Source organism: Scyliorhinus torazame, chromosome 11 (genome assembly GCF_047496885.1).
Source record: "Scyliorhinus torazame isolate Kashiwa2021f chromosome 11, sScyTor2.1, whole genome shotgun sequence".
Taxonomy (NCBI): Eukaryota; Metazoa; Chordata; class Chondrichthyes; order Carcharhiniformes; family Scyliorhinidae; genus Scyliorhinus; species Scyliorhinus torazame.
The window spans coordinates 149,200,155-149,226,774 of NC_092717.1; the positions used below are offsets into that span (position 1 = coordinate 149,200,155).

General features: G+C 44.8%; 1 protein-coding gene across 6 annotated transcripts in view; it reads right to left on the reverse strand.

The window, feature by feature from the left end:
* The window catches only part of trappc9 (trafficking protein particle complex subunit 9), a 1,142,468-nt gene that overhangs the window by 867,891 nt on the left and 247,957 nt on the right, over nt 1-26,620 (reverse strand). For all 6 annotated transcript variants that reach the window (XM_072467873.1, XM_072467875.1, XM_072467870.1 and 3 more), the window contains one exon: nt 18,417-18,549. In XM_072467873.1, coding sequence (XP_072323974.1) covers nt 18,417-18,549 — 133 coding nt within the window. The remainder of the gene's footprint in view (nt 1-18,416; nt 18,550-26,620) is intronic.

Genomic DNA, 26,620 nt, shown 5'->3' on the forward strand with positions numbered 1-26,620 from the left:
TCCCCAGTTTACTCCTCTCTAAGCTTAATAAAACACATATTAGAATATGAACATGGATTATGAAGTGCATCTTAAGCTACAACGGTCTGAATAACACAATGTCCCTTTAAACATATAAGATGGCTGTGGTCAAATAGTCTCTCCAGTCTGAACTTCAAGTGATTATCTGTGGATTTCTCCTCAGAATCCCCCAAGGTGATTGCCACCCGAGTGTCTTGTCATATGAGAGTGCCTTTAAGAATTGGATGTTTAAGAAATGTACCTTTAAGAAATGAAGCTGATCATATTACTGAAGTGATGTCACAGGGGGGAGCTGAGCACACTTCTACTTTTGGGAGTTTTAGTTTCAGTTTGAAGAAAGCTTGGGTGTGGCTGTGAGCTGTATTTCTGGTGATCTCTGCCATGAAGGACTATCTCTTAATCATTTGGTGAAATCGGAATTGTAAAAAGGTCTCAGTGTTGAATATAAATCTAACGTGCTTCTGTTTGAAGGATTTGTTAAGTCTTTGGATGTGTAAAGGAACAGTTTGCAGGATTGGATAGCGTATTATTTTCGGGCATATCTTTGAAGTAAGGGATGTTAAGAGATCCAATGTTTACTTAAAAGGTTAATTTGAGTTCATGGAATAAACATTGTTTTGTTTTAAAAACCACGTGTCCATAATTGTAATACTACACCTGGGGAACAAGCCGTGTATTTCAAAAGCAACAATCCATTAAAGGTGGGGGTTGGTTGAACTCCATGATACATTTTGGGGTTCTGAAAACACCTCTCCCATAACAATTAGGGGCTTGAGGGGGATAAAAGTCGATCTATTGGACTGGCTTTTGTGAACTTAGGATTGTTGCTTTTCCAGTGTGGTATTTTAGCTTAAGTGGGGAGAGTGTTGTGAACAATGGCTCTTTCGGAGGCTCAGACGTTTTTGGGGGGTGGACACGGTAACACGTGATACCTTACTGACAGAGACTAAAAACAGATGGTTAGGTTTGGCAAAAGCATTGCAGTTAACACTGCCAAGCAAGATACGAAAAGATGAGGTACTTAACGCGGTATCTGCGCATTTACGTTTGCCTGTGATATATTCTGACTCATTAGATATGGCAATGCTCCAGTTGCAGATTAAGCAATTTGAACATGAAAAAGAATTAAAGCAACTTGAACATGAAGAAGAATTAAAGTGGCTTGAATATGCAATGAAAGAAAAAGAAAGAGATAGAGATAGAGAGGAAAAAGAAAAGGAGAGAGAAGAAAGAAACAAAGAAAGAGATAGAGAGGAAAGGGAAAAAGAGAGAGAGTTTGAACTTCGGAAAATGGCTCTGAAACATGAAAATCAGTTAAAATTGGCAGACGCAAAGGGAAACGTACAGTTGGATGATAGTGATGAGGATAGTGAGACAGAGCGTCATAGTCAAAGACGTGGTGGGGATCTATTTAAATATGTCGAAGCATTGCCAAGGTTTGACGAGAAGGAGGTAGAAGCCGTTTTAATTTCATTTGAGAAGGTAGCTAACCAAATGTAATGGCCACAGTACATGTGGGTATTACTGATTCAAGCAAAGCTGGTAGGTAGGGCTAGTGAAGTGTTTGCATCACTACCGGAGGAGGAATCTGGAACCTATGAGGAGGTGAAGAAATCCATCTTAAGTGCACATGAGCTAGCGCCTGAAACTTACAGACAAAGGTTTAGAAATTTAAGGAAAGAATTTGGTCAAACATACATGGAGTTTGAAAGGATCAAACAGAGTAATTTTGATAGGTGGATAAGGGCTTTGAAAATAGACCAAACGTATGAAGCTCTCAGAGAAATTATACTTTTGGAGGAGTTTAAAAAATCAATTCCTGATGTGGTGAGAACTCATGTGGAAGAATAGAGGGTTAAAACTGCAAGATTAGCAGCAGTAATGGCAGATGATTATGAATTAGTTCATAAATCAAAGATTGGTTTCCAACATCAGTTTCAGCCTGTGAGGGATAGAAACTGGGGACATGAGAAATACTCAAGTGGTAAAGGTAAAGGTGATCTGATGGGAGATAATAAAGAGAATGTACCTCAGATTAAAAACAAAATCCAGGAGGGTGGAAAAAAGATGAAAAGTTTCAAATGTTTTCACTGTAATAAACTAGGCCATGTAAAGTCACAGTGTTGGTGGTTGAAGAAAAGCACTGGAAAGGCTGATGTGGTAAAACAGGATAAGACAGTGGGATTTGTTAGAGTGGCAAAGGAAAGCCCAAGGGAAGCGAAGGAGGTGCCAACGATTGTACAGCCTGTTCAAATAATTGTGAAGAAGGTGCCAGATGTCTTTAAAGAATTTACTTGTGTGGGTCAGGTTTACTCATGTGTATCAGGAGGAGCAGGTAAAGAAGTCACAATTTTAAGAGATACAGGGGCGAGTCAATCTTTAATGGTAAGAGATGAGGAGTTATGTAGTCTGGGTAGAATGTTGCCAGAAAAGGTGGTAATATGTGGAATTCAGGGGGAGAGGAGTACCGTTCCATTATATAAGGTAAGGTTGGAAAGTCCAGTGAAGAGTGGTGAAGTGGTAGTCGGAGTAATAGAGAAACTATCTTGTCCAGGAATACAGTTTATGTTGGGTAATAATATAGCTGGATCGCAGGTGGGAGTGATGCCTACTGTGGTTGATAAGCCAGGGGAAAATCAGACAACTGAAATGTTGAAGGACGAATATCCTGCGATTTTTCCGGCTTGTGTAGTAACAAGGTCGCAAAGTCACAGGTTAAGACAAGAGGAGAAATCAAAGAGTGAAGATGAAGTTGAAGTGCAATTATCAGAAACGATTTTTGATCAGATGGTTGAAAAAGAACAAGAACAGGTGGAGGATGAGGCGGATATTTTTAGTTCAGGAAAATTGGCGGAGTTACAACAGAAAGATGTAGAAATAAAACGGATATATCAGAAAGCAAATATGGAAGAGGAATCTGAGAGTATACCAGAGTGTTATTACCATAAAAGTGATGTCTTGATTAGAAAATGGAGACCTGTACATATGCAGGCGGATGAAAAGTGGGCAGAAGTTCATCAAGTAGTATTGCCGGTAGGGTATAGAAAGGAGGTGTTGCGAGTTGCACATGAGGTACCAGTGGGAGGTTATTTGGGAATAAGGAAAACTCAAGCTAAAATCCAAAAACATTTTTATTGGCCTGGACTACATAAAGATGGAGTTAAATTTTGTCAATCATGTCACACATGTCAAGTAATCGAGAAATCTCAAGCAGTGATAAAACCAGCGCCCTTAATACCCATTCCAGCGTTATTGAGGAACCTTTTACGAGGGTCCTAATTCATTGTGTAGAACCGCTTCATAAAACAAAAAGGGGGAATCAATATCTTTTATCTACAATGGATGTGTCTACGCGGTTTCCAGAGGCCATTCCACTCCGTACTATTACAGCAAAAAGGATTGTGGATGAGTTACTTAAATTCTTTACTAGATATGGACTACCCACCGAAATTCAATCGAATCAAGGATCGAATTTTACTTCAAAGTTATTCAAAGAAGTTATGGATAGCTTAGGAATAAAACAGTTTAAATCAACTGCGTACCATCCAGAATCGCAGGGAGCGTTAGAAAGGTGGCATCAGACATTAAAGACAATGTTAAGGGCGTAGTGTCAAGATTATCCAGCGGATTGGGATAAAGGAATCCCATTTGTATTGTTTGCAATTATGGATGCACCTAATGAGTCTACCAAATTTAGTCCTTTTGAACTAAATTTTGGTCATGAGGTAAAAGGACCACTTAAATTGATTGAGGAAAAATTGAGGATGAGAAATCGGAAATTACACGATTGGATTACGTGTAAAATTTTAGGGAACGATTAAATAGAGGTGAATTGGCTGGACAACATTTGAAAGTTGCACAAAACGTGATGAAACGGGTAGCGGACAAGAAATGCAAAGTTTGTAGTTTTGCCAATGGGGATAAAGTTTTAGTGTTGTTACCAGTGGTAGGCAAGCCTTTAAAAGCTAGGTTTTGTGGACCGTATCAGATTGAAAGGAAATTAAGTGAGGTGAATTATGTGGTAAAAACACCAGATAGAAGGAAGATTCACCGAGTGTGTCATGTGAATATGCTTAAAAGGTACTTTGAAAGGGAAGGACGAGCCAAATCCAGATGACTGTGAATTTGACAAACCTCAAATTAAATTGGAAAATGAGGATGTTCTTAAAAATTGGCATGAATTGTTAAGTTACCTTCCAGAGGAAATACAAACTGACCTGAAAGAGTTATTGATATCACATGGGCAAGTTTGTGGAGATAAATTGGGAAGTACAAAAATGGCTATACATGATGTAGATGTGGGAAATGCTGTTCCTATCAAACAACATCCATATAGACTTAATCCTTTAAAATTGGCACAGCTTAACAGAGAGATTGAGAGTATGCTTAAAAATGGCATAATTGAAGTGGGTTGCAGCCAATGGAGCTCACTCATAGTGATGGTACCTGAACCAGACAGTACCCAACGTTGTGTGTGGACTATAGCAAGGTGAATGCAGTTACAAGAACGGACTCTTATCCTATCCAACGTTTGAAGGATTGCATTGAGAAAGTGGGACAATCTGCTTTTATTTCCAACTTCCAGACATGGAACAAACATGTATGTAAAACATTGTATGGAGTTCTTCGATCGACTTCAGGAGGCGGGTTTGGTGATGAACCTAGCCGAAAGTGAATTTGGAGAAGCCCGAATCACTTTCCTCGAGGAGTTTCCGATAACCTCAAGACAAAGGGAAATAATGCGATCTCTTAGCATGAATGAATTTTATCGAACCTTTGTGCAAAAGATGTGTAGCGTGGTTGCTCCACTGATGGAATTGCTGAAGAAACGTAAAAAATGTCCATGGAAGGGGACTTTCAACAGGCATTTGACTGCCTGAAAGCTGTGATTACCAATGCTCCTGCATTGGAGAATTGCAAGGGGCTCTGTGGTCAGATTGAACTAAAGTATCTGATTCTAAAGAGAAATGCCGAGGAGTAGAGGAATGGATGGATCGTGCAGAGACTTTCTTGTTCAAAGAGACTGTCAATCGAGAAGTTTTTCGGTTGGAGGAAGAAGAACAGGAAAAATTGACTTTATTATTACGTCTGTTTGCTTGTGTAGTTTTTTTTTAATGAAAACGTATATTTACTGTGTGCATTTCTTAGTGGATGGTGCAAAAGTGAAAAATGAAACCATCTTGAAGTTGATGGTTTATTTATTTTTCTTGGGGGGAGGTGTCATGTGAGAGTGCCTTTAAGTATTGGATATTTAATAAATGTACCTTTAAGAAATGAAGCTGATCATATTACTGAAGTGATGTCACGGGGGGAGCTGAGCTCACTTCTGCTTTTGGGAGTTTTAGTTTCAGTTTGAAGAAAGCTTGGGTGTGAGTGTGGCTGTGAGCTGCATTGCTGGTGATCTCTGCCATGAAGGACTATCTCTTAATCATTTGGCGAAATCGGAATTGTAAAAAGGTCTTAGTGTAGTGTTGAATATAAATCTAACGTGCTTCTGTTTGAAGGATTTGTTAAGTCTTTTGGATAGGTAAAGGAACAGTTTGCAGGATTGGGTAGTGCTGCATTATTTTCGGGATTATCTTTGAAGTAAGGGATGTTAAGAGATCCAATGTTTACTTAAAAGGTTAATTTGAGTTCATGGAATAAACATTGTTTTGTTTTAAAAACCACGTGTCCATAATTATAATACTACACCTGGGGAACAAGCCATGTGCTTCAAAAGTAACAATCCATTAAAGATGGGGGTTGGTTGAACTCCATGATACATTTTGGGGTTCTGAAAACACCTCTCCCAAAACAGTATGCAAACTCTACTCTCGAAAAAAAAGACGCTTTAACATCTTTGTCCACGATAATACTTTCCATTACCAGCTTGCATTCCAAAATCTCGTCCGGGTTTTCCAAATGGCACTTAAAAGAATTTCGAGTATCCAATTCTTTTTTTTCCAATTCAGGGCAATTTAGCGTGACCAATTCACCTACCCTGCACATCTTTTTGGGTTGTGGGAGTGTGACCCACGCATAGATGTGGACAATGGGCAAACTCGGCACGGATAGTGACCCAGAGCCGAGATCAAACCCGGGTCCACTGCGCCGTGAGGCAGCAGCGCAAATGGCACTTTTAAGCAAAGCTCCTGCTCTGCTTTTATCAACGAATCCAGTCCAGGATTTTCAATTCCCCTTTTAGGATCTCTTTGCCTTGACTGCTGTACAAATTGTTCACAATTGCTTTTACTTTCAATTCCCAGACTATATTAAAATGGCATCAAATGTTTCATTTACCTGTGAAGTCTGCTGTCCCATTGTAAATTTAGTTGCTGCAATTATCTTGAAAGGGTGTAGTTTTTAGACTATATTGAAATTAGTTTTAAAAACTTTACTTACCCAATAAGTGCTGAAGGGGGTTAAAACTATTCCGTATTGATCTGTATTACACACAAGTTATTTAGCTGAAGTGGTCATCACAGGAAGCATGCCCAAGGACACATCTCTCTGGTGATGGGACCCAGGAAAAGACAAGCCAGATGTTATTTATCAAGGATGACAGGTGAATAGTGTGGGATCTTTTCGGCAGTGCCAGCCTGTCAAGGAGAGGGAGAGTAGCTGTCCAGAATGTATCTTGGGAAATAACATTATACGTAGATAGGGTAGGTGATTGATATCCACATTCTGGATAATGGGGAGCTGGTGATACATATTCGGGGCAACATACATGTGCCTTTGCACTGATTGGATAGTTTAATTAAGCATACGGACCACTGATGTGATTGGTTAATTATTCTCACGTACTATGCATGACATAACCTTAAAATCGTTAGTCACAATTGGACATAGATAACTAGTAACAAATGATTGGTGTATGTCCATCTGTCGGTACAATGCTTGAATCTGTGCTCTCTGGCGGCCCAACTTGGAATGCCACGAGCCCCGACTATAGCATTGTAATAAAGGCCTAGAATTTAACTCCAAGAGACTTTGTCTGGTTTCTCATAAGTGAGAGACTGAAGTACACTAAAGTCAAACAGCTGTACGTTCCCCGCAACACTTATCTCTGTCTTGTTGCTATTTCTTTCAGTCTATCCTCTTCTGCCTTCATCATTTCTGCAAAACGTGTTCCTCTCCATGTTCTCTGCTTTGCAAGGTTGATTATGTGGCTGGTATAATAAGGACAGGTTCAAGCAGTTTTAAGCTGTGTTTGGTGTGCAGGTTACAGAACAAACATGGCTCTTAAGGGCTCATTTCCCATCCTACCCCTGAATCACATGCTCTCCCAGTCACTAACTCCAATGTTTTCAACTCCTCTTCTTCCCCTCATCCCTTTACACCCAGTTCTCCCTCTTCCCCCAGTTCTCCCTCTTCCCCTTGTAACTCATCTCTCCATTCCAAGTCACTTGCCTTATTTCAAACTATTAACCTCACTTTCATCAAGTCTTCTACCCACACATGACTGATAAGAGGGTTCCTTAACCTCTCAGCTGCCATGTTTATCTAAAAGGAAATCAGAAAAAAATTGTCATCCATCTCTCTGTGCATCTGCCTTTCACATCTTTCTCTTTGTCTGCCTCCAAGGTTTCACAATTAAAGTCTCCATCTAACACGTTTTGAAGCAATTAACATTCACCTTTTCTAACCAGATAATCAGCTAGTTTCAAAATGTAACTGGTATTTTTTTGAAAACAGAATAATCATTGACATTAACTCACTCTGACCTGTTTTAGGCTGTCTCCTCTCTTGACTTTAATTTCTTTAATTAAGTGTACAAGACGTTAAAACCACAGAATAATTCGTACATTTCCATTTTTCTCTGTCACAATCACACTGTGGACTCAATTTTACAGGGCACCCTCCCCCATCGGCCTGGCATTTTAGCTTTCTTGGGGAGGCCAGTCAATAAACCCAACCGCTGCTCTAAAGCAATTTAATGCTGGGAACAGCCTTTCTGAAGGGATAGTTCACCTCAGAGAGTCAGTAAATCCAAATGACCAGCTCTATAATTCCAGTGGCACCACGAGGAGCCCTAGCCCCACCAGGTCAGCAAGCCCAGTTAAGTCCAGGGCCAAGAAGCTAAACCTGTACTGACTCTTGTTTTGAGCGGCTTCAAGAGGCCAGGGGGACAGTTATGGGGAGGGGGCAGGAAAGTGCCTCAAGTAAGCCCAGAGGACTTACAAAGAATGTCTCTCAGCCCACACAGCAAAAACAGCTGGGCTTCCCACATGGCACGGGTATCCCCAAATGCCATAGGTTAAAGACCAGCATCATGATAAGATTGGCCTGAAGAGGCCGAAAGACCGGCAATCAGGCTGATGTCTCCCCTATAAAATTTCAAACAAATCGAGGGCAAGCAAAGCCACTCATTGGATTTTATAACACCACCCACTACTCTTTCTTCCACACACACACCCCCGCCCCACCCTCACAATCCTGCCTTCAAAGGAGTGTAAATCAAGCCCAGCGATTTTTTAAATTTTACCATGGCATCTTGGAAATATTTTTCAAAATTATTTGAAAAAGCTAACAAACAGAAACTGCTCGATGCTAAAGCCAAATATTCCATGACTACAACTGACTGAACAACACTGACTCATTCTGGGAATTTAGTTATATTTCCAAATACAACTTCAACTCACATAATCATAGTTCTGGTCAAAAATATTGGTCCATAAGTTCCAAGGAGTGGCTCCTCTTAATCTAAAATGCAGCCACAATGGGCTGAGTGAGAGAAGTATAGTACAGCTACCCAGGGATCCTCTCAGTAAACATGTAGCTCAATTGTAAGGGCCAAGGCTCCTCCACTCCTACCTTCTCAATCCTCTTACCTGCCTGAATCTTAGTCACACCCTCCTGTCTTACCACTAACCAAATCAGACAACATTAACCTAAAGACTGTATTCTGGAACAAAGTGGCCAGGGAACTTTCCCCATACCTCATATGTCTCAATGTCTGCAGCTAGCCTCCAGCTCACTAACTCTGAGCTGAAACTCTTCAAGCCATAGACACTGATGTTGGTGTGACGGATTGCAGTAGTATAAAGGAGCTCTGCAGCCGTGACTCATTTCCCACCTTGCCGTTTGTCTTGTGTTAATAAATTTACTTTTCTTAATTAATTCATAATTTCCCTCTTCCCTGAACACTCACTGAACTATCTGCTTCACACTCTGCACTCAAGCAGCACTCAGTCCAGAATATATAGCAAACAGTAACTACTGTTGTGAAAAGGGGGTGTAGCAATGTTGACAACAATGTCACAGAACACTTGTTAAATAGGTACTGTGTTCCATTATAATAAATTAACAGAAAAATATCTAAATTAAAACAGGATGCAACCATCTTCACCTTTTCTATTGTTTACATTACTATATTGAATAAATATAAATTTTACATTTTAATACATTGAATGCAGTTATTTGAATTGTACACTAGCTTACAGATAATAAATTGTACAACGAAACAAAGTCCCAAATATAATTTCCAAAATTTCTCTTCAATGGATGGCACAGTAGAATGTATAAAGGTAAGCAAATGAACATATTCCAGTTCCCCACATGTTCTCCATGATTTTTCTTGAAGAAAAGGGGTATAATTCCTTAGCTATGTTAATGAGCCACTCAACCAGAGGTATGCAGTCATAACCCAGAACACACAAGTTCTAAATCCCAGCATGGCAGTTTGTGGATATTAATTCATACACCCCACAGTTCTGTGCTCTCAAAGCTGTCCGATTGTATGAAAAATCTAACTGGTTCATTAATATCCTGTGGGGAAGGCCTCCATGTGTGCAATTACCATTTTATTTTAGATTTTCAGCATTCCATTTTCATTTCAAAGATTCTCAGAGAATGAATAAAACTTAAATGTTTGTATTGAGTCCATTACAAATGCAGGAAATGGCAAGCAGGGATATGTGAAATGCAAAGAAATTATTTAATGCAATTGTTACAGACTCCAAATCCTCTGCTCACATCAATGAAGTGACAGCAGCCATTAAATTCCACGACTTCGGAATCAGAATAATTCCTCCACCAGATCAGATCCATTTACATTGAAAAGGCAACTGATTCACAGTAACAGAAGATCTCCATTTTCATTCAAGGAAGGAAAAAAATCAGCTTTGCTGGTTTCATTGGAGTGGCAGGTTAGCTTCACAGCATGTCCAGGATTGTAATAGTGCAAGGGCAGAGAGGGAGGAAGAGTTTCCAAAATGTGTTCAGGAGAATTTTCTACATCACTTATACTTCTAGTTTGAGGAAGGAGGATCAGGTTCTGGGTAACGTGGTAGGACAAGGGGGTCAAATGTCAGCAGATGAACTTTTAGGGGACAACGATCAGAATATCATAAAAGTTTAGCATAACTGTGGAAAACAACTAGATGCAATCCAAAGTAAAAAGAACTGAGGGGAAACACAATTTCAGTAGAGGGTCTGGCCCTAGTAAATTGGAATGAAAGACTGCAAAACTGTAAGGGAACAATAACTGCCTTTAAAAAGAGGAAAGTTTAGATGTAGTTGAGGTATAAGGGCAAAAGGTACAACAACCAAAGCCAGTATTCACTGGATGAAGAAAGTGATAGATTTTACTCAGATGAAGCAGAAAAAGGGTGCATATGACAGATGCCAGTTTGATACACAAGTGAGAGCTTAGAGCAAATAGACAGCATAAGAACTAGAGCACTACTCAAGTCTGCTTTGCTATGCAATACAATCATGCTGATCTTCAGCTTCAACTCCACTTCTCCAAGCACTTCCGGTGGCATTAAGTAGGGGCATGACGTGCACGAGTTGCCTCTGCTGGGATACTGTTCTTTTAGCCCTTTCAACCAGTTTCTGCAGGTATTTATGTTTAAAAACCCACTTGTTCAATGGAATAAAATGCCTACATAGAGGAAATGCCCAGGAAGACCAGGGGGCAAAGCCTAAAAGCAGAGATTCATTGACTGAATCGGAGGCTTCTCAACCTCATTGGTGGAGAAAATGGCGGAGGCAGCTTCTGTCTCTCCAGCAACTGCATTAACGGCCGAGATGCTTGCCGGCACCTTAGCAGAGGAATTTGAAAAGCAATGGTGGGTAGCGTCGGGGAACCTCTGCAAGTTGATGGAAGGGGCCCTGGCTCCCATTCAGTTGGTGTTGGAGAAGATCAACAAATGGTAAAAGTACATGGCGCTCTGATACAGGCATGGAGACATTTCTTTCGAGGCACAAGCGACCAGATTGCCTCTCTGGAAGCGGAGATGTCTCTGATGGTTGAGGCGTATAAACGGCTGAAAGTTGAAGTGAATGATTTGGAGAATCATTCAAGGAGGCAAAATATCCTTGTCGTGAGGTTGTCAGAGGGGATGGAAGACCCAACTCCCAGAGAATATTTTGCGAATATGTTTGGGCAGATAGTGGGGAAAGGTGGACTTGTGTCCCCTCCCGAGCTACATCGAGCCCAACGGACACTCCAACAGAAGCCCCACCCCAATGAACTACCATGAGCAGTAATTGTGAAGTTTCACAGCTTCCAAGAAAAAGAGCAGGTCCTGTGATGTGCAAAGGAACATCGCGACTACAAATGGGAAGGCCATGCCATCAGGTTTCATCAGGATGTGGGAGCGGAGCTGGCAAAGAAGTGGGTGGCGTTCAACAAAGCATAAGCCGCCTGTATAAAAGTGGAGTCCAATTTGAAGTGATGTACCAGGCACGGCTGAGAGCAGCTTTTGAGGTGAAATACTATTTTATGATGCGCAGGAGGCGGATTCTTTTGTTTAAAAAAAAGCATGGGCTGGGTCTGGGTTGATTGAGATTTTTGAGGATTTTTTGCATATCGAGAGTGGGCATATGGATATGGGAGTTGTTGGGGTTCCTTTTTCTTGTTGGCATTTCTTTGTTCTTGTGTGGGTTGAATATTTTCGAAGTTGGACTTGGTGGGGGTTTAATTCTATGGGAGGGGTTTTTGGTCTATTTGCTATAACTGTTGTGAAAAATATAAACTTCCTGTTGGAGTATTCGGTTTTAAGGCGTTTTTATACTTCGTGTAATTTTTAGGTCAACATTTGAGCTGCCCTGTGAGCTGAAGAGTTAGCTAACGGGAACAGTGCGGTGGGGGTGACTGTAGCTCATTATATTAGTTTTGTTTTAGATAATGAGCTTAGCATTTTTGTTCTGTTTGGGGTTAGGTTTATTAGAAGTAGGTTCTAGTTCAACATACTGTTTTTTGTATGTATACTTGAGTGTGGTATTATTTGAGGGCGGGAAGTGGGAGTTTCCTGACGGTGACTGCAGATTTTTTTAGTCTTGCTTGTGGGTTTGGTGGCCATCTCCTTCTGTGGAACTGTTGGATAACCCTTCCTGGTGGAAATGGCTGACTCCAGATTGAGTAGGGGGTGGGGTTGGAAGCCCTCAATTTGGTCACCTGGAATGTCAGGGGATTGACTGACCCAGTGAAAAGGTCGATGGTATTTGCTCACCTGAAATGTTTGAATGCTGATGTGCTGTTTCTGCAGGGGACATATTTGCGGATCAGAGGCCAGGCAAGGTTGCATAAGACCATAAGACATAGGAGTGGAAGTAAGGCCATTCGGCCCATCGAGTCCACTCCACCATTCAATCATGGCTGATTTCAACTCCATTTACACGCTCTCTCTCCATAGCCCTTAATTCCTCGAGAAAACAAGAATTTATCAACTTCTGTCTTAAAGACACTCAACGTCCCGGCCTCCACCGCCCTCTGTGGCAATGAATTCCACAGACCCACCACTCTCTGGCTGAAGAAATTTCTCCTCATCTCTGTTCTAAAGTGACTCCCTTTTATTCTAAGGCTGTGCCCCGGATCCTAGTCTCCCCTGCTAATGGAAACAACTTCCCTACATCCACCCTATCTAAGCCATTCATTATCTTGTAAGTTTCTATTAGATCTCCCCTCAACCTCCTAAACTCCAATGAATATAATCCCAGGATCCTCAGACGTTCATCGTATGTTAGGCCTACCATTCCTGGGATCATCCGTGTGAATCTCTGCTGGACCCGCTCCAGTGCCAGTATGTCCTTCCTGAGGTGTGGGGCCCAAAATTGCTCACAGTATTCTAAATGGGGCCTAACTAATGTTTTATAAAGCTTCAGAAGTACATCCCTGCTTTTATATTCCAAGCCTCTTGAGATGAATGACAACATTGCATTTGCTTTCTTAATTATGGACTCAACCTGCAAGTTTACCTTTAGAGAATCCTGGACTAGGACTCCCAAGTCCCTTTGCACTTCAGCATTATGAATTTTGTCACCGTTGAGAAAATAGTCCACGCCTCTATTCTTTTTTCCCAAAGTGCAAGACCTCGCACTTGCCCACGTTGAATTTCATCAGCCATTTCTTGGACCACTCTCCTAAACTGTCTAAATCTTTCTGCAGCCTCCCCACCTCCTCCATACTACCTGCCCCATCATCTATCTTTGTATCATCGGCAAACTTAGCCAGAATGCCCTCAGTCCCGTCATCTAAGAAGGGGTGGGTGGGGCAGATTTGTAATTTGGGCATTGATGGTAAGGCCCGAGGCACGGCAATTTTAATGAATAAAAGGGTTCAATTTTCTGCCGCACGATCCCAATGGTAGACATGTTATTGTTTGTGGGTCTCTGGTGGGCACCTCTGTGATCCTGGTTAATGTCTACTCTCCAAATTGGGATGATACGGGTTTTATGAACAAGCTGCTAGCCTCCATCCCTGATTTGGGTTCACATCAGCAAATCTTGGGAGGCAACCTAAACTGTGTTTTGGATCCCAAGATGGACCAATCCATGTCTAAATCTCTGACTCCATCGGGGAGCCTTTCCGTGGCATTTTTTGCACCAGGGTGGAAAAGTTTTTTCTCTTTTCTCCCATGTCCACCAGGTATATTCGCGTATTAACATTTTTGTGGTAGATAAGTCTCTCCTCCCTTCGGTGGAGAGGGTGGGTTATTGTGATTTCAGACCATGCCCTACATTTTGTGGATTTGGCACTAGAGTCTGGTCCCTCCCAACGTCCACCATGGAAATTTGATAAATGACATTGTTAGCGGATAAAAGATTTTGTGAGCGCATGTCCACCGCCATTGGGGAATATATTAAATTTAATAAAAGTGAGTTTATCTTGCCTTCGACATTGTCGGAAGCCCTTAAGGTGGTTATCAGGGGGGAAATAATTTCCTACAAAGGGCACTTGCAAAGGTCTGCGAGGGTGGAGCAACAAAGGCTGGTGGATTCCATCCTTGAGGTGGAGCATCAATACTCACTTGCCCCAACCCCGGAATTGCTGGCAAGCAGGAAGAAGCTGCAGACACAAATTGAATTAATATCAATGGGTAAGGAGGTGAGCCAGCTGCGACATTCGAATGGCATATTTTATGAATATGGGGAGAAGACCAGTTGCCTTGTGGCTCATCAACTGAAAGTGGCAGGCAGCTTCCCGTGTGATTGAGCAGATAAGGGACTTGAGTGGCAGTTTGGTTGCTGCGCTGCTTAAGGGCAATGTGGCTTTTGAAACATTTTATTCGGATTTCTCGATCAGATCCCCAGCAGAGAGTTCGGCCCTGATGGATTTTTTGGATGGGTATTCCATCCCAGTGGTGGAGAGAGAGAAGTGGTAAGAGTTGGAAACCCATTGGGCCCAGAAGAAATTCGGAAATGTATTGGGTTGATGCAGATAGGCAAAGTTCCTGGCCCTGATAGCTTCCCCATTTAGTTTTATAAGATATTTGCGGAACAATTGATCCCGCTAATTTTAGATAGGTTTAGTGACCCCTTGTCCCAGGGTTTGCTGCCCATTACACTTGTGCAGGCCTCTATTTCGCTGATCCTGAAGAAGGACAAGGACCCTCCGGAATGTGCATCATTTCGACCTATTTCGCTTTTGAACGCGGACAGTAAGTTACTCGTACAAGTGCTGGCACTGCAGTTGGAGTCCTGCCTCAGAGAGGTGAGACAGGCTCAGTCAAGGGTCAGCAATCGTCGGCTATTAAATGATGTCCTCTCCCCATCTTCAGTACCCGACCGGAGCCGATTGCTTTCCTGGATGCAGAAAAGGTATTTGATAGGGTGGAGTGGGGGGTTATCTTGGAGATTCTTGGGAGGTTTGGAATTAGGAAAACATTTGTATCCTGGATTACTTTACTGCATAGGGTCCCCACTGCTAGTGTTCGCACAAATGCTTTGGACTCGGACTTCATTCCGCTGAATAAGGGCACAAGGCAGGGATGTCCATTGTCTCCTTTCCTATTGGCTTTAGTAATAGAACCACTTGCCATAGCACTGAGGTCTTCCAGCAAGTGGAAGGGGACAAATCGGGAAGGGCAAAAGCATGGGGTGTTGTTGTACGCAGATGATCTTCTTTATATTACGGACCCAGAATTCACTATGGAAAAGATAATGAAGCTATTTAGGAGTTTTGGTTCCTTCCCACGATTGGGTCTCGCTTCCGAAATTGAATTATACCACTCTGGTCAATTGGACCAAAACTGACTTTCAGAAGTGGTATGACCTCCCCCCTGCCCTTTGCAGGCAAAGTTCAGACTATTAAAATGAACATGCTCCTCAGATTTTTATTTCTTTTCAGTGTCCTTCTTTGTCAAAATTAACAAATTGGTGTCCTCTTTCATTTGGGTGGGTAAGACCCCAAGGATCCGTAGGGTGTCTCTCCAGAGACACAGACAGTCAGCAGGTTTAACTTTGCCCAATTTATTATTTTATTATTGGGCAGCCAATATTGAGAAAGTACTGGGGTGGTTTAGTAATCCAGGTTCTGTATGAGGGCAAATGGAAGAGAGTTCTTGTAAGGGTTCCAGCCTTGGGACATAGTAACAGCATTGTTGCTGTTCTCTCCGGCAAGATTATCCTCGAATCCAGTAGTGGTCTCCACCCTGAAAATCTGGAAGAGGTCCAGTCAGCATTTTAAACTTAGCTGCATATCTTTGCTCGTCCTCTCAGATCGGCCTTCTTGAAAGTGAACCCTCTGAAAGCAATGGGTCCTGACCGAGTCCCTGGTCGCGCACGGAGATCCTGTGTGGACCAACTGGCAGGTGTGTTCGCGGACATCTTCAACCTCTCTCCACCCCACTCCTAGGTTCCCACCTGCATCAAGAAGACCACCATCATACCGATGCCAAAGTTGAACCAGGCAACGTGCCTCAATGACTACCATCTGGTGACATCTATCATTATGAAGTGCTTTGAGAGGTTGGACATGAGACACATCAACTCCATCCTCCCAGAATGCCTTGATCCAATGCAATTTGCATGCCGCTACAATTGGTTCACAGTAGGTGTCATCTCCATAGCCGTACACTCATCCTTGGAGCATCTCGAAAACAAGGACTCCTAAGTCAGGCGACAGCTCCACAGTCAACACCATAATTCCAGCCAAGCTCATATCAAAACTCCAAAATCTAGGACTTGGCTCCTGCCTCTGTAACTGAATCCTCGACTTCCTGATCCATAGACCACAGTCTGTAAGGATAAACAACAACACCACCTCCACGATAGTCCTCAATAGTCCTCAATACAAGGGCTCTGCAAGGCTGCATACAAGGCTGCATACTTAGCCCCCTCACAGTACACGCACACAACTGTATGTCAAAATTTGGCTCCAACTCCATCTACATGTGTGCTGATGAAATGATTGTACTGGGTCAGATCTCAAACAACGATGAGTCAGAGTACAAGAGGGAGATAGAGAACCTAGTGGCGTGGTGTAATGACAACAATCTCTCCCTCAAAGTCAGCAAAACTAAAGAGCTGGTCATTGACTTCAAGAAGCGAGGTATCGTACATGCCCCCGTCTACATCAATGGTGCTGAGGTGGAGATGGGTGACAGCTTCAAATTCCTCGGTGTGCACTGCAATGTTCTTTGATTATGTTGATGTTGAATCTTGATGTGGTAGTGTTAACAAAGAACATTCGACTTCGTTTTACAACAAAACCATTTATTACTAACAATACTCTAAAGGAATACTATAATGTCTAAGATTAATACAATTGGAAATAATGGTCCAACACTAACTTACACTAAGATACTACGGAGCTACTCTAATTTGCGACTGCTGTCAACTCCTTACTAACACCTTCTGCGTGAACACATGGTGTCCGGGTCACGTGCCTGCATACTGGCATCACCTGCTGGTTGGATGCTAGAACTACAACAGCAAAACATATAACTTATGATACACATACAGATTATGATGATCTACTCATATTATATACAGATGATAGTCTACCTATCATCACATGCACATCACCAACAATCTGTCCTGGTCCACCCACATTGACACGACAACCAAGACAGCACAACAGCACTTCCTCAGGAAACTAAGGGAATTTGGCATCTTCAAATTGACTCTTACCAGTTTTTACAGATGCACCATAGAAAAGATCCTATCTGGCTGTGTCACAGCCTGGTATGGCATCTGCTCGGCCCAAGACTGTAAGAAACTACAAAAGAGTCGTAAACACAGTCCAGTCGATCAAGCAAGTCCGCCTCCCATCCACGGACTCTGTCCACACCTCTTGCTGCCTTGGAAAAGCGGGCAGCATAATCAAAGACCCCTCCCACACAGGTTATTCTCTCTTCCAACCTCTTCCATCGGGCACGAGATACAAAAGTTGGAGAACACAGACTAGCAGATTCAAAACTAGCTTCTTCCCCATTGTTACAAGATGCCTGAATGACCCTCTTATGGACTGAACTGATCTCTCCGCACATCTTCTCTACGGAGTAGCTCGACACGCCGTACGCTTCACCCAATGTCTACGTACCTGATATGTCTATGTATTTATATTGTGTATTTATCGGATATCCCATGTTTTTTTATTTATGGAACGATCTATCTGGACTGCACGCAGAACAATACTTTTCACTGTACCTCGGTAAACGTGACAATAAATTCAAATCTAAATGAACAGATCACACACGAATGTGAATTGAGAAAAACTATCATAGATTGGTTAAGGGAAAATCCATGTTCAGCTATTTTGATTTTGAGTTGTCTTTTTTAAAATGAGCTCACAGAGAAAGTTAATGAGAGCAATGCGGTTGATATGGTACGCTAAGACACAAGGTAATGTAATATACAATTCCATCTTGCAATTTTTAAAAAATGCATTCAGCAATCAAGCAATCAATGTTTGAATTCATTAGTTTATATTTCTTGTTTATTGGTGGCAGTGCCAAGGGTGATCTTTGTTGTACAGTAGAAAAAACTGGGTTTATGTAGTGGTCATACAATTACACCTATGTGAAAGATATATTCTGAACAATCATTCCATGCTAACACAGAAAATGTCAGGACATAAAAACAGGCTTCCACCAAAATAAATGCACTGAGCGCATAAAGTGGAAAAAAATCAACATATGCAAGGCATGACCCAAGATGGAATTAATTTTAAAATATCCTACCGTGGCAGAGAGGTAGTAATTTGTAGTCGTGGTAAAGCTGGAACAACTTCGACAGTACAACCATTAGTTTTCACTGCAGGCAAACTTTCTAATAAGCAGTCACTGGACACGCCAAAAACTGAAGTCTGGTAACCTATAAACCGCAAGAGCCAATCAATTAAAATCGCATAAACCATCAAACTATACCACATTGAATAAGATTATTACATATTCAAATCTGACAGATTGTTCTAGAATTTATTTTTAAAATATTTGATCTTAGGAAAGTTAGGTTGGAAACGTTGAGCTGATTAAGTAATTCATTTCAGTGAAATAGCACCCTTCACATAGAGAAAAAAATCTCTATCCAATGTCTTTTGAATAAAATAGTTTGGTCTCTTTAAATTAAGTGTGCCATGCTGAATGCATTTTGTTCGGAATAATCTTTATAATTCTGTGAACTTATATTGAAAATTGTGTCTGCACAATAGTCTATGCAATTGAAGTAATTAATTGTGTAATGTGTTTTGAAATGTTGGTGTGTAACAAGTTGATCTTTAAATGCAAGTTAATTGAATAAAAACTAACAGCTGATTCTTTGCTTTTTAGCAACCAAAACCGACAATTTCAAAATCTTTCTTTATACTTCAACCTGTTCTGATTTCTGTAAATAGAGGTAAGAGCTAAATATTATATAACACCACTATTAATCAGTATAAATACTTCAAAGATCTCAGTTATAATATAAATTAAGAAGGAATCAAATATCACTTCAGTTTTTGGGCTCAGGCCTCATTAGATATGACATAGACGTCATGTTGCTCAATGTACAATCCCATATGCAGCAATGAGAAGAACGGTTAGTTGAACCTTTATTTTCGGTGCTGCTTGAGGCAGATGAATATTGGCCAGCACACTGGGAGAATTGCCATTTTTAATGACAATTTCCATAAGATTTTTTTAAAAAAAATATATTTATTAAAGTTTTTTAACACAATTTTTCTCCCTTACAAACTATAACCCCCCCCCTCCCCCTCCTCCCCCCCCGTAACAAAAAAAAAACGGGAAATCACGCAGAGCAAGATATATACATGGCAAAATGATATATTTACACAGCTTTGTACACTGGCCCTCACCCGTACGTGCCAGTTTCCCCAACCCTTAATGTTATCTCTTGCTCATCCACCCTCCTAGGCAGTCCCCCCTTTCTCCCCCCCCCCCCTCCCAGGACGTCCCCTCCACCCCTTCCCCCCTCCCGCCCCCAGGTTGCTGCTGCTGCTGCTGACCGACTTTCCTCTAACGCTCCGCGAGATAGTCTAGGAACGGTTGCCACCGCCTGTAGAACCCCTGCGCAGACCCTCTCAAGGCGAACTTAATCCTCTCCAATTTTATGAACCCAGCCATATCATTTATCCAGGCCTCCAGGCTGGGGGGCTTCGCCTCCTTCCACATTAGCAAGATCCTTCGCCGGGCTACTCGGGACGCAAAGGCCAGAATGCCGGCCTCTTTCGCCTCCTGCACACCCGGTTCGTCCACTACTCCGAATATTGCTAGCCCCCAGCTTGGCTTGACCTGGACTTTCACCACCTGAGATATTGCTCCCACCACTCCTCTCCAGAACCCCTCCAGTGCCGGGCATGGCCAAAACATATGGACATGGTTCGCCGGGCTCCCTGAGCACCTTCCACATCTGTCCTCTACCCCAAAAAACCTACTCAACCTCACCCCCGTCAAGTGCACTCTGTGAACCACCTTAAATTGTATCAGGCTGAGCCTGGCACATGAGGAGGAGGAATTAAACCTACCTAGGGCATCAGCCCACAGACCTTCCTCGATCTCCTCCCCCAGCTCCTCCTCCCATTTACCCTTCAACTCTTCTACCAGCGCTTCCCCCTCTTCTTTCAACTCCTGGTGTATTTCCGACACCTTGCCCTCCCCGACCCATACACCCGAGATCACCCTATCTTGAACTTCTTGTGCGGGGAGCAACGGGAATTCCCTCACCTGTCGCCTCACAAAAGCCTTCACCTGCATATATCTAAAGGCATTTCCCGGGGGTAACTCAAACTTCTCCTCCAGTGCCCCTAGGCTCGCAAACGTCCCATCGATGAACAGGTCCCCCATTCTTCCAATCCCCGCCCGATGCCAGCTCTGGAACCCCCCGTCCATCTTCCCCGGGACAAACCGGTGGTTACCCCTGATCGGGGACCACACCGATGCTCCCATTGCACCCGGTGCCGTCTCCACTGGCCCCAGATCCTTAGCGTTGCCGCCACCACCGGGCTCGTGGTATACTTTGTCGGCGAGAGCGGCAGCGGTGCCGTCACCAACGCCCCCAGGCTCGTTCCTTTACAGGACGCCATTTCCATCCTCTTCCATGCCGCCCCCTCTCCCTCCATAACCCACTTGCGGATCATCGCCACATTTGCTGCCCAGTAGTAGCTCCCCAGGTTTGGCAGCGCCAACCATCCTCGGTCCCTACTGCATTCCAGGAACCCTCTCCTTACTCTCGGGGTCTTATTCGCCCACACAAACCCCATAATACTCCTGCCTACTCTCTTAAAAAAGGCCTTAGTGATCACGATGGGGAGGCACTGAAACATAAACAGAAACCTCGGAAGGACCACCCTTTTGACCGACTGCACTCTACCCGCCAGCGAGAGCGGTAACATGTCCCATCTTTTGAAATCCTACTCCATTTGCTCCACCAACCTCGTCAGATTCAGTTTATGTAGGCTCCCCCAACTCCTGGCTATCTGGATCCCCAGATACCGAAAGCTCCCCTCCGCCCTCCTCAGCAGTAGGTCCCCTATCCCTCTTTCTTAGTCCCCCGCCTGTAATACAAAGAGCTCACTCTTCCCTACATTGAGCTTATAGCCCGAAAACTCCCCAAACTCCCTTAGAGTCTGCATGACCGCCACCATTCCCTCCATTGGATCCGCCACGTACAGCAACAGGTCATCCGCATATAGCGACACCCGATGCTCTTCTCCCCCTCGGACCACCCCCCTCCATTTATTAGACTCCCTCAATGACATGGCCAATGGTTCGATCGCCAATGCGAACAACAGGGGGGACAGGGGGCACCCCTGCCTCGTCCCTCGGTACAGTCGAAAGTACTCCGACTTCCGCCGGTTCCTCACTACACTCGCCATCGGGGCTCTTTAAAGGAGCTTAACCCAATTGTTAAACCCTACCCCGAACCCAAACCTACGCAGCACCTCCCAGAGGTACTCTCACTCTACTCGGTCAAAGGCCTTCTCCGCGTCCATAGCTGCCACTATCTCCGCCTCTCCCTCCTCCGATGGCATCATTATCACATTTAAGAGCCGCCGCACATTGGTGTTTAGTTGCCTGCCCTGTACAAATCCCGTCTGGTCCTCGTGGATTACCCCCGGGACACAGTCCTCGATCCTCGTGGCCAGCACTTTTGCCAGCAACTTTGCATCCACAATGAGGAGCGAGATCGGTCTGTACGATCCACATTGCAGTGGGTCCTTGTCCCGCTTTAGGATCAAAGAAATTGTCGCTTCCGACATTGTCGGGGGCAGGGTCCCCTCCTCTCTTGCCTCATTAAAGGACCTCACCAGTAGCGGGGCCAACAGCTCTGCGTACGTCCTGTAGAACTCCACCGGGAATCCGTCCGGTCCCGGGGCCTTCCCCGCCTGCATGCTCCCCAAACCCTTGCTCAGCTCCTCCAACCCAATTGGTGCCCCCAAATCAGCCACCTCTTGCTCCTCCACCCTCGGGAATCTCAGCTGATCTAGAAATCGTCTCATCCTCTCTTCCCCCGCTGGGGGCTGGGATCTGTACAGCTCTTCATAAAAGGCCTTGAATACCTCGTTTATTTTTGTTGCACTCCAAACCGTGGCTCCCCTTCCATCTTTGACTCCCCCTATTTCCCTCGCTGCCATCCTCTTACCAGCATCCGACTAGCCTTTTCCCCATACTCGTAGGTTGCCCCCTGCGCTTTCCTCCACTGTGCCTCCGCCTTCCCTGTGGTCAACAGGTCAAACTCCGTCTGGAGCCGTCGTCTTTCCCCAAGTAATCTTTCCTCCGGGGCCTCTGCGTATCTCCTGTCCACTCTCAAAATCTCCCCCACTAACCTCTCCCTTTCCATACCCTCTGTCTTCTCCCTATGAGCCCTAATGGAAATTAGCTCTCCCCTGATCACCGCCTTCAACGCCTCCCATACCACCCCCACCCGCACCTCCCCGTTGTCGTTGGCCTCCAAGTACCTTTCGATACACCCCTCACCTTCCCACACACCATCTCGTCCGCCAGCAGTCCCACATCCAGCCGCCACAAGGGGCGTTGGTCCCTCTCCTCTCCCAGCTCCAGTTCCACCCAGTGCGGGGCATGGTCCGAAACGGCTATAGCCGAATACTCCGTCCCCTCCACCCTCGGGATGAGCGCCCTACCCAGAACAAAGAAATCTATCCGGGAGTAGGCTTTGTGTACATGGGAGAAGAAAGAAAATTCCCTGGCCTGCGGCCTTGCAAACCGCCATGGGTCCACTCCCCCAATCTGATCCATAAACCCCCTAAGTACCTTGGCCGCCGCCGGCCTCTTTCCAGTCCTTGATTTGGAGCGGTCCAGTGCTGGATCCAACACTATATTGAAGTTCCCTCCCATTATCAGGCCTCCTATCTCCAGGTCCGGAATGCGCCCCAACATGCGCTTCATGAATCCTGTATCATCCCAGTTCGGGGCGTATACGTTTACCAACACCACCAAAGTCCCTTGCAGCCTACCGCTCACCATTACATATCGCCTTCCATTGTCCGCTACAATAGTCTTGGCCTCAAATGACACCCGCTTTCCCACCAATATTGCCACCCCTCCATTCTTCGCGTCCAGTCCCGAGTGGAATACCTGTCCTACCCATCCCTTTCTTAACCTGACCTGGTCCGCCACCTTCAGATGTGTCTCTTGGAGCATGGCCACGTCCGCCTTCAGTCCCTTTTAGTGCGCGAACACTCGAGCCCTCTTCACCGGCCCATTCAGGCCCCTCACATTCCACGTTATCAGCCGGATTGGGGGGACTCTCAACCTCCCCTACCCTCCCCCCCCCCCCCCCCCCCCCCCCCCCCCCAACGCCCCGCCGACTAGCCATCTCCTTTTCTGGGCCAGTCCCATGTCCACGCCTCACTCACCCTCCAGTCCCCCAGAGGGGGGACCCCCGTCCCGACCACCTCTTCTGTGTCCCATTCCCTTTCGGCCAGTGCAGCAGCAACCCTCCCCCCTCCCCCCCTTTCCCCCCCTCCCCGCTAGACCCCGGTCTAGCTTTTTTGCTCCCCCCATGTCACTCCCGTAAGTCAGCTGATGCCTGCTGACCCCGGCTTCCCCCGCCGTCCCATTGACCTCCCCGCGTGGTAGTCTCCCAATCCATATGCATTCCTTCGTTCCCCTTCCCGCCTTTCTTCCCGCGCGCGGGAAAAGACCCCGCGCTTTCCAAAGCCCGCTCCGCCCCCTCTGGCGCAGCTCCTGTCGCGGCCTTGTCTCTCTCCCCCAGCCCATGTAACATTTCCTGCGTGTGATTGACCCCCTATATACAACAACCATCACACATCAAACCCCAAAACATGCCCCTCCCACCCTCACAAACCCTCAGTTAGAGTCCAACTTTTCTGCTTGTACAAAGGTCCACGCCTCTTCAGGCGTTTCGAAGTAATAGTGTTGGCCCTTGTATGTGACCCACAGTCATGTTGGCTGCAGCATTCCGAATTTCACTTCTTTCCGGTACAACGCCGCTTTGGCCTGGTTGAAACCCGCTCTCCGCTTTGCAACCTCACTGCTCCAGTCCGGGTATATTCGGATCTCTGCATTGTCCCACTTACTGTTCCGCTCCTTCTTGGCCCATTTCAGAACCCACTCTCTGTCCGTGAACCGGTGGAACCTCACCGCCATCGCCCTTGGCGGCTCATTTGCCTGGGGTTTCTTCGCCAGCACCCGATGTGCCCCGTCCAACTCCAGCGGCCTCGAAGGGGCCTTCGTGCCCATCATCGCCTCGAGCATCGTGCTCGCGTATGCCCCGGCATCAGCCCCCTCCACTCCCTCAGGGAGACCCAGGATTCGCAGATTCTTTCTCCTCGACCTGTTCTCCAGGTCTTCGAGTCTTCCCGCCCACCTCTTGTGTAACCTCACCGCCAGGCCCATGAGCTCGTCCTCGTTCTGACTGACTCTTTTCTGTACCTCCTGGATCTTAGCTTCGTGGGCCTTCTGCGTGATCCCGAGTCCTTCAATTGCCGAAAGCATAGGCGCCAACATCTCTTTGCGCATCTCCTCGCGCTGCTCCTCGAAGCAGCGCTTGATGAACTCCTGCAGCTCCCCTTTGTCCCTGGCCGCCGCCATTTTGATTTCTTGCCCTCAGTTCTCCCGTTGCTCCAGTGACGCTCCTTTGGCCGTTACACCTCTGGTCCGTTTCATAGAAGTTGGCAGTGTTTGCTTCACCAGTCTGCCCCAAAAAGTCTATGGAAACTCCTGAAAAAGGTCTGAGAGTCGGCTCCAGACGGGAGCCGCCGAATGCGCGACCTACTCCTCCATTGTCGCCACCAGAAGCCTCGTCCCTGCTTCTTCAATGGCCCTGGTAGATCTTTTCACAGTTGTTCCCTCTGCTGCTAGAATTCACCTTTGATAGAGTCAAGCCAGATTGCAGCTTTAAGCTTGCCCTTCCCCCGCCTGCATGCTGGAAGAGGCCCTCGTCTACCGCTGCAGCTCAAGCCAAATCTTTCACTGTTTCTGCCGGGTCTGGTAGCCAAAAGACACAACACTCCTGGGGGACACTGTCAGGGGAATGCTGCAGCCTTCATCCCACACCGGGAAATGTCAAACAAATGCCGTGGGGGCCCTGTAAAAGAGCCCAAAAGTCCGTTCCAAGCGGGAGCTGCCGAATATGCGACCTAGCTCTGCATAGCCGCACCCGGAAGTCTTTCCATAAGATTTTAACCTTTAGCTAAATTACCAGAACAGGTATAACACTGAAACTGAAGGACAAAACCCTCAACAGTGACTCCAATCTGGAATGTTGAAATCTAGACAGTGGAGATCAAAAGGTTCATCTCATAATTCTTTCATTCGGAGTGGAGTGTGCTTACAACTGAGGCAACCTAACAGTTCGTACCAGAGTAGAAAAAAAAGTTCAAGTTATAGATTGATAAAAACAGCAGCATATTTTGATTTTAAAAATTAAATACTTCAAAGAATTAATTTTAAAGAAAAACAACTTTTCACCAGGAATACCAAGTAAGTGATGCATTCTTCAAGCTACAAAACAATCTGACTTTCGGAATCTTCAGAGGTTGATACATTTGAACTTAAAATGGGTCTTAAGAATGTGTGTGACTTTGGCCTACCAAAAATAAGGCCACAACATCTTTATGATCTTTCTGGAATGAAAAGTGGGATATTTAACATTCCTGATCAACAATGTATATCAGATCAGAGGCTTACAATTTGCTTGATGGAAGGGCATGCAAGACATCGAGAAATAATGCACAATCTTAAAAAGACCATTTGCAGTACATGAAAACTTTTCTGGCTACCTGCACTTTTTGTTCTCCCACTTACTTTCTATATTAAAATTTTGGCACACCTGACACACGTCTGCTTCTAAAATAGATGTAATTATCCCTGGACTTGCTCCCAATGTTAGGTTGGACAACTCAGTTGCTTAGGGCAGCATGGTAGCATCTAGCACTGTTGCTTCACAGCGCCAGGGTCCCAGGTAGGATTCCCGGCTTGGTCACTATCTGTGCGGAGTCTGCACATTCTCCCCATGTCGGCGTGAGTTTCCGCCGGATTATCCGGTTTCCTCTCAAGTCCCGATACACGTGCTGTTAGGTAATTTGGACATTCTGAATTCTCTCTCAGTGTACCCGAACAGGCGCCAGAATGTGGCGACTAGGGGATTTCCTTGTGGTGTTAATGTAAGCCTACTTGTGACAATAAAGATTATTGTTGTTATTATTCTCTCTCAGGTCCTCGACTGATCAGGAGACTTAATTCTGTTCATTCTAAAACGCAATCATCTGTCTTCCTGCATCTGTTCCCACTGAAGTAGAGCTTTATCCCAGTTCCGCCCCACACTTTCAAATGTCCTCTTCTGGAATTATTCTTCCCAAGCATCAAGCTGTTGTTTTTCTCCAAGCCTTCTTCCTACATGTTTCCTAACCCTGATTCTTTTGCTCACGAGAGCATCACTACCTGGCCATAGGTTTCTTCAG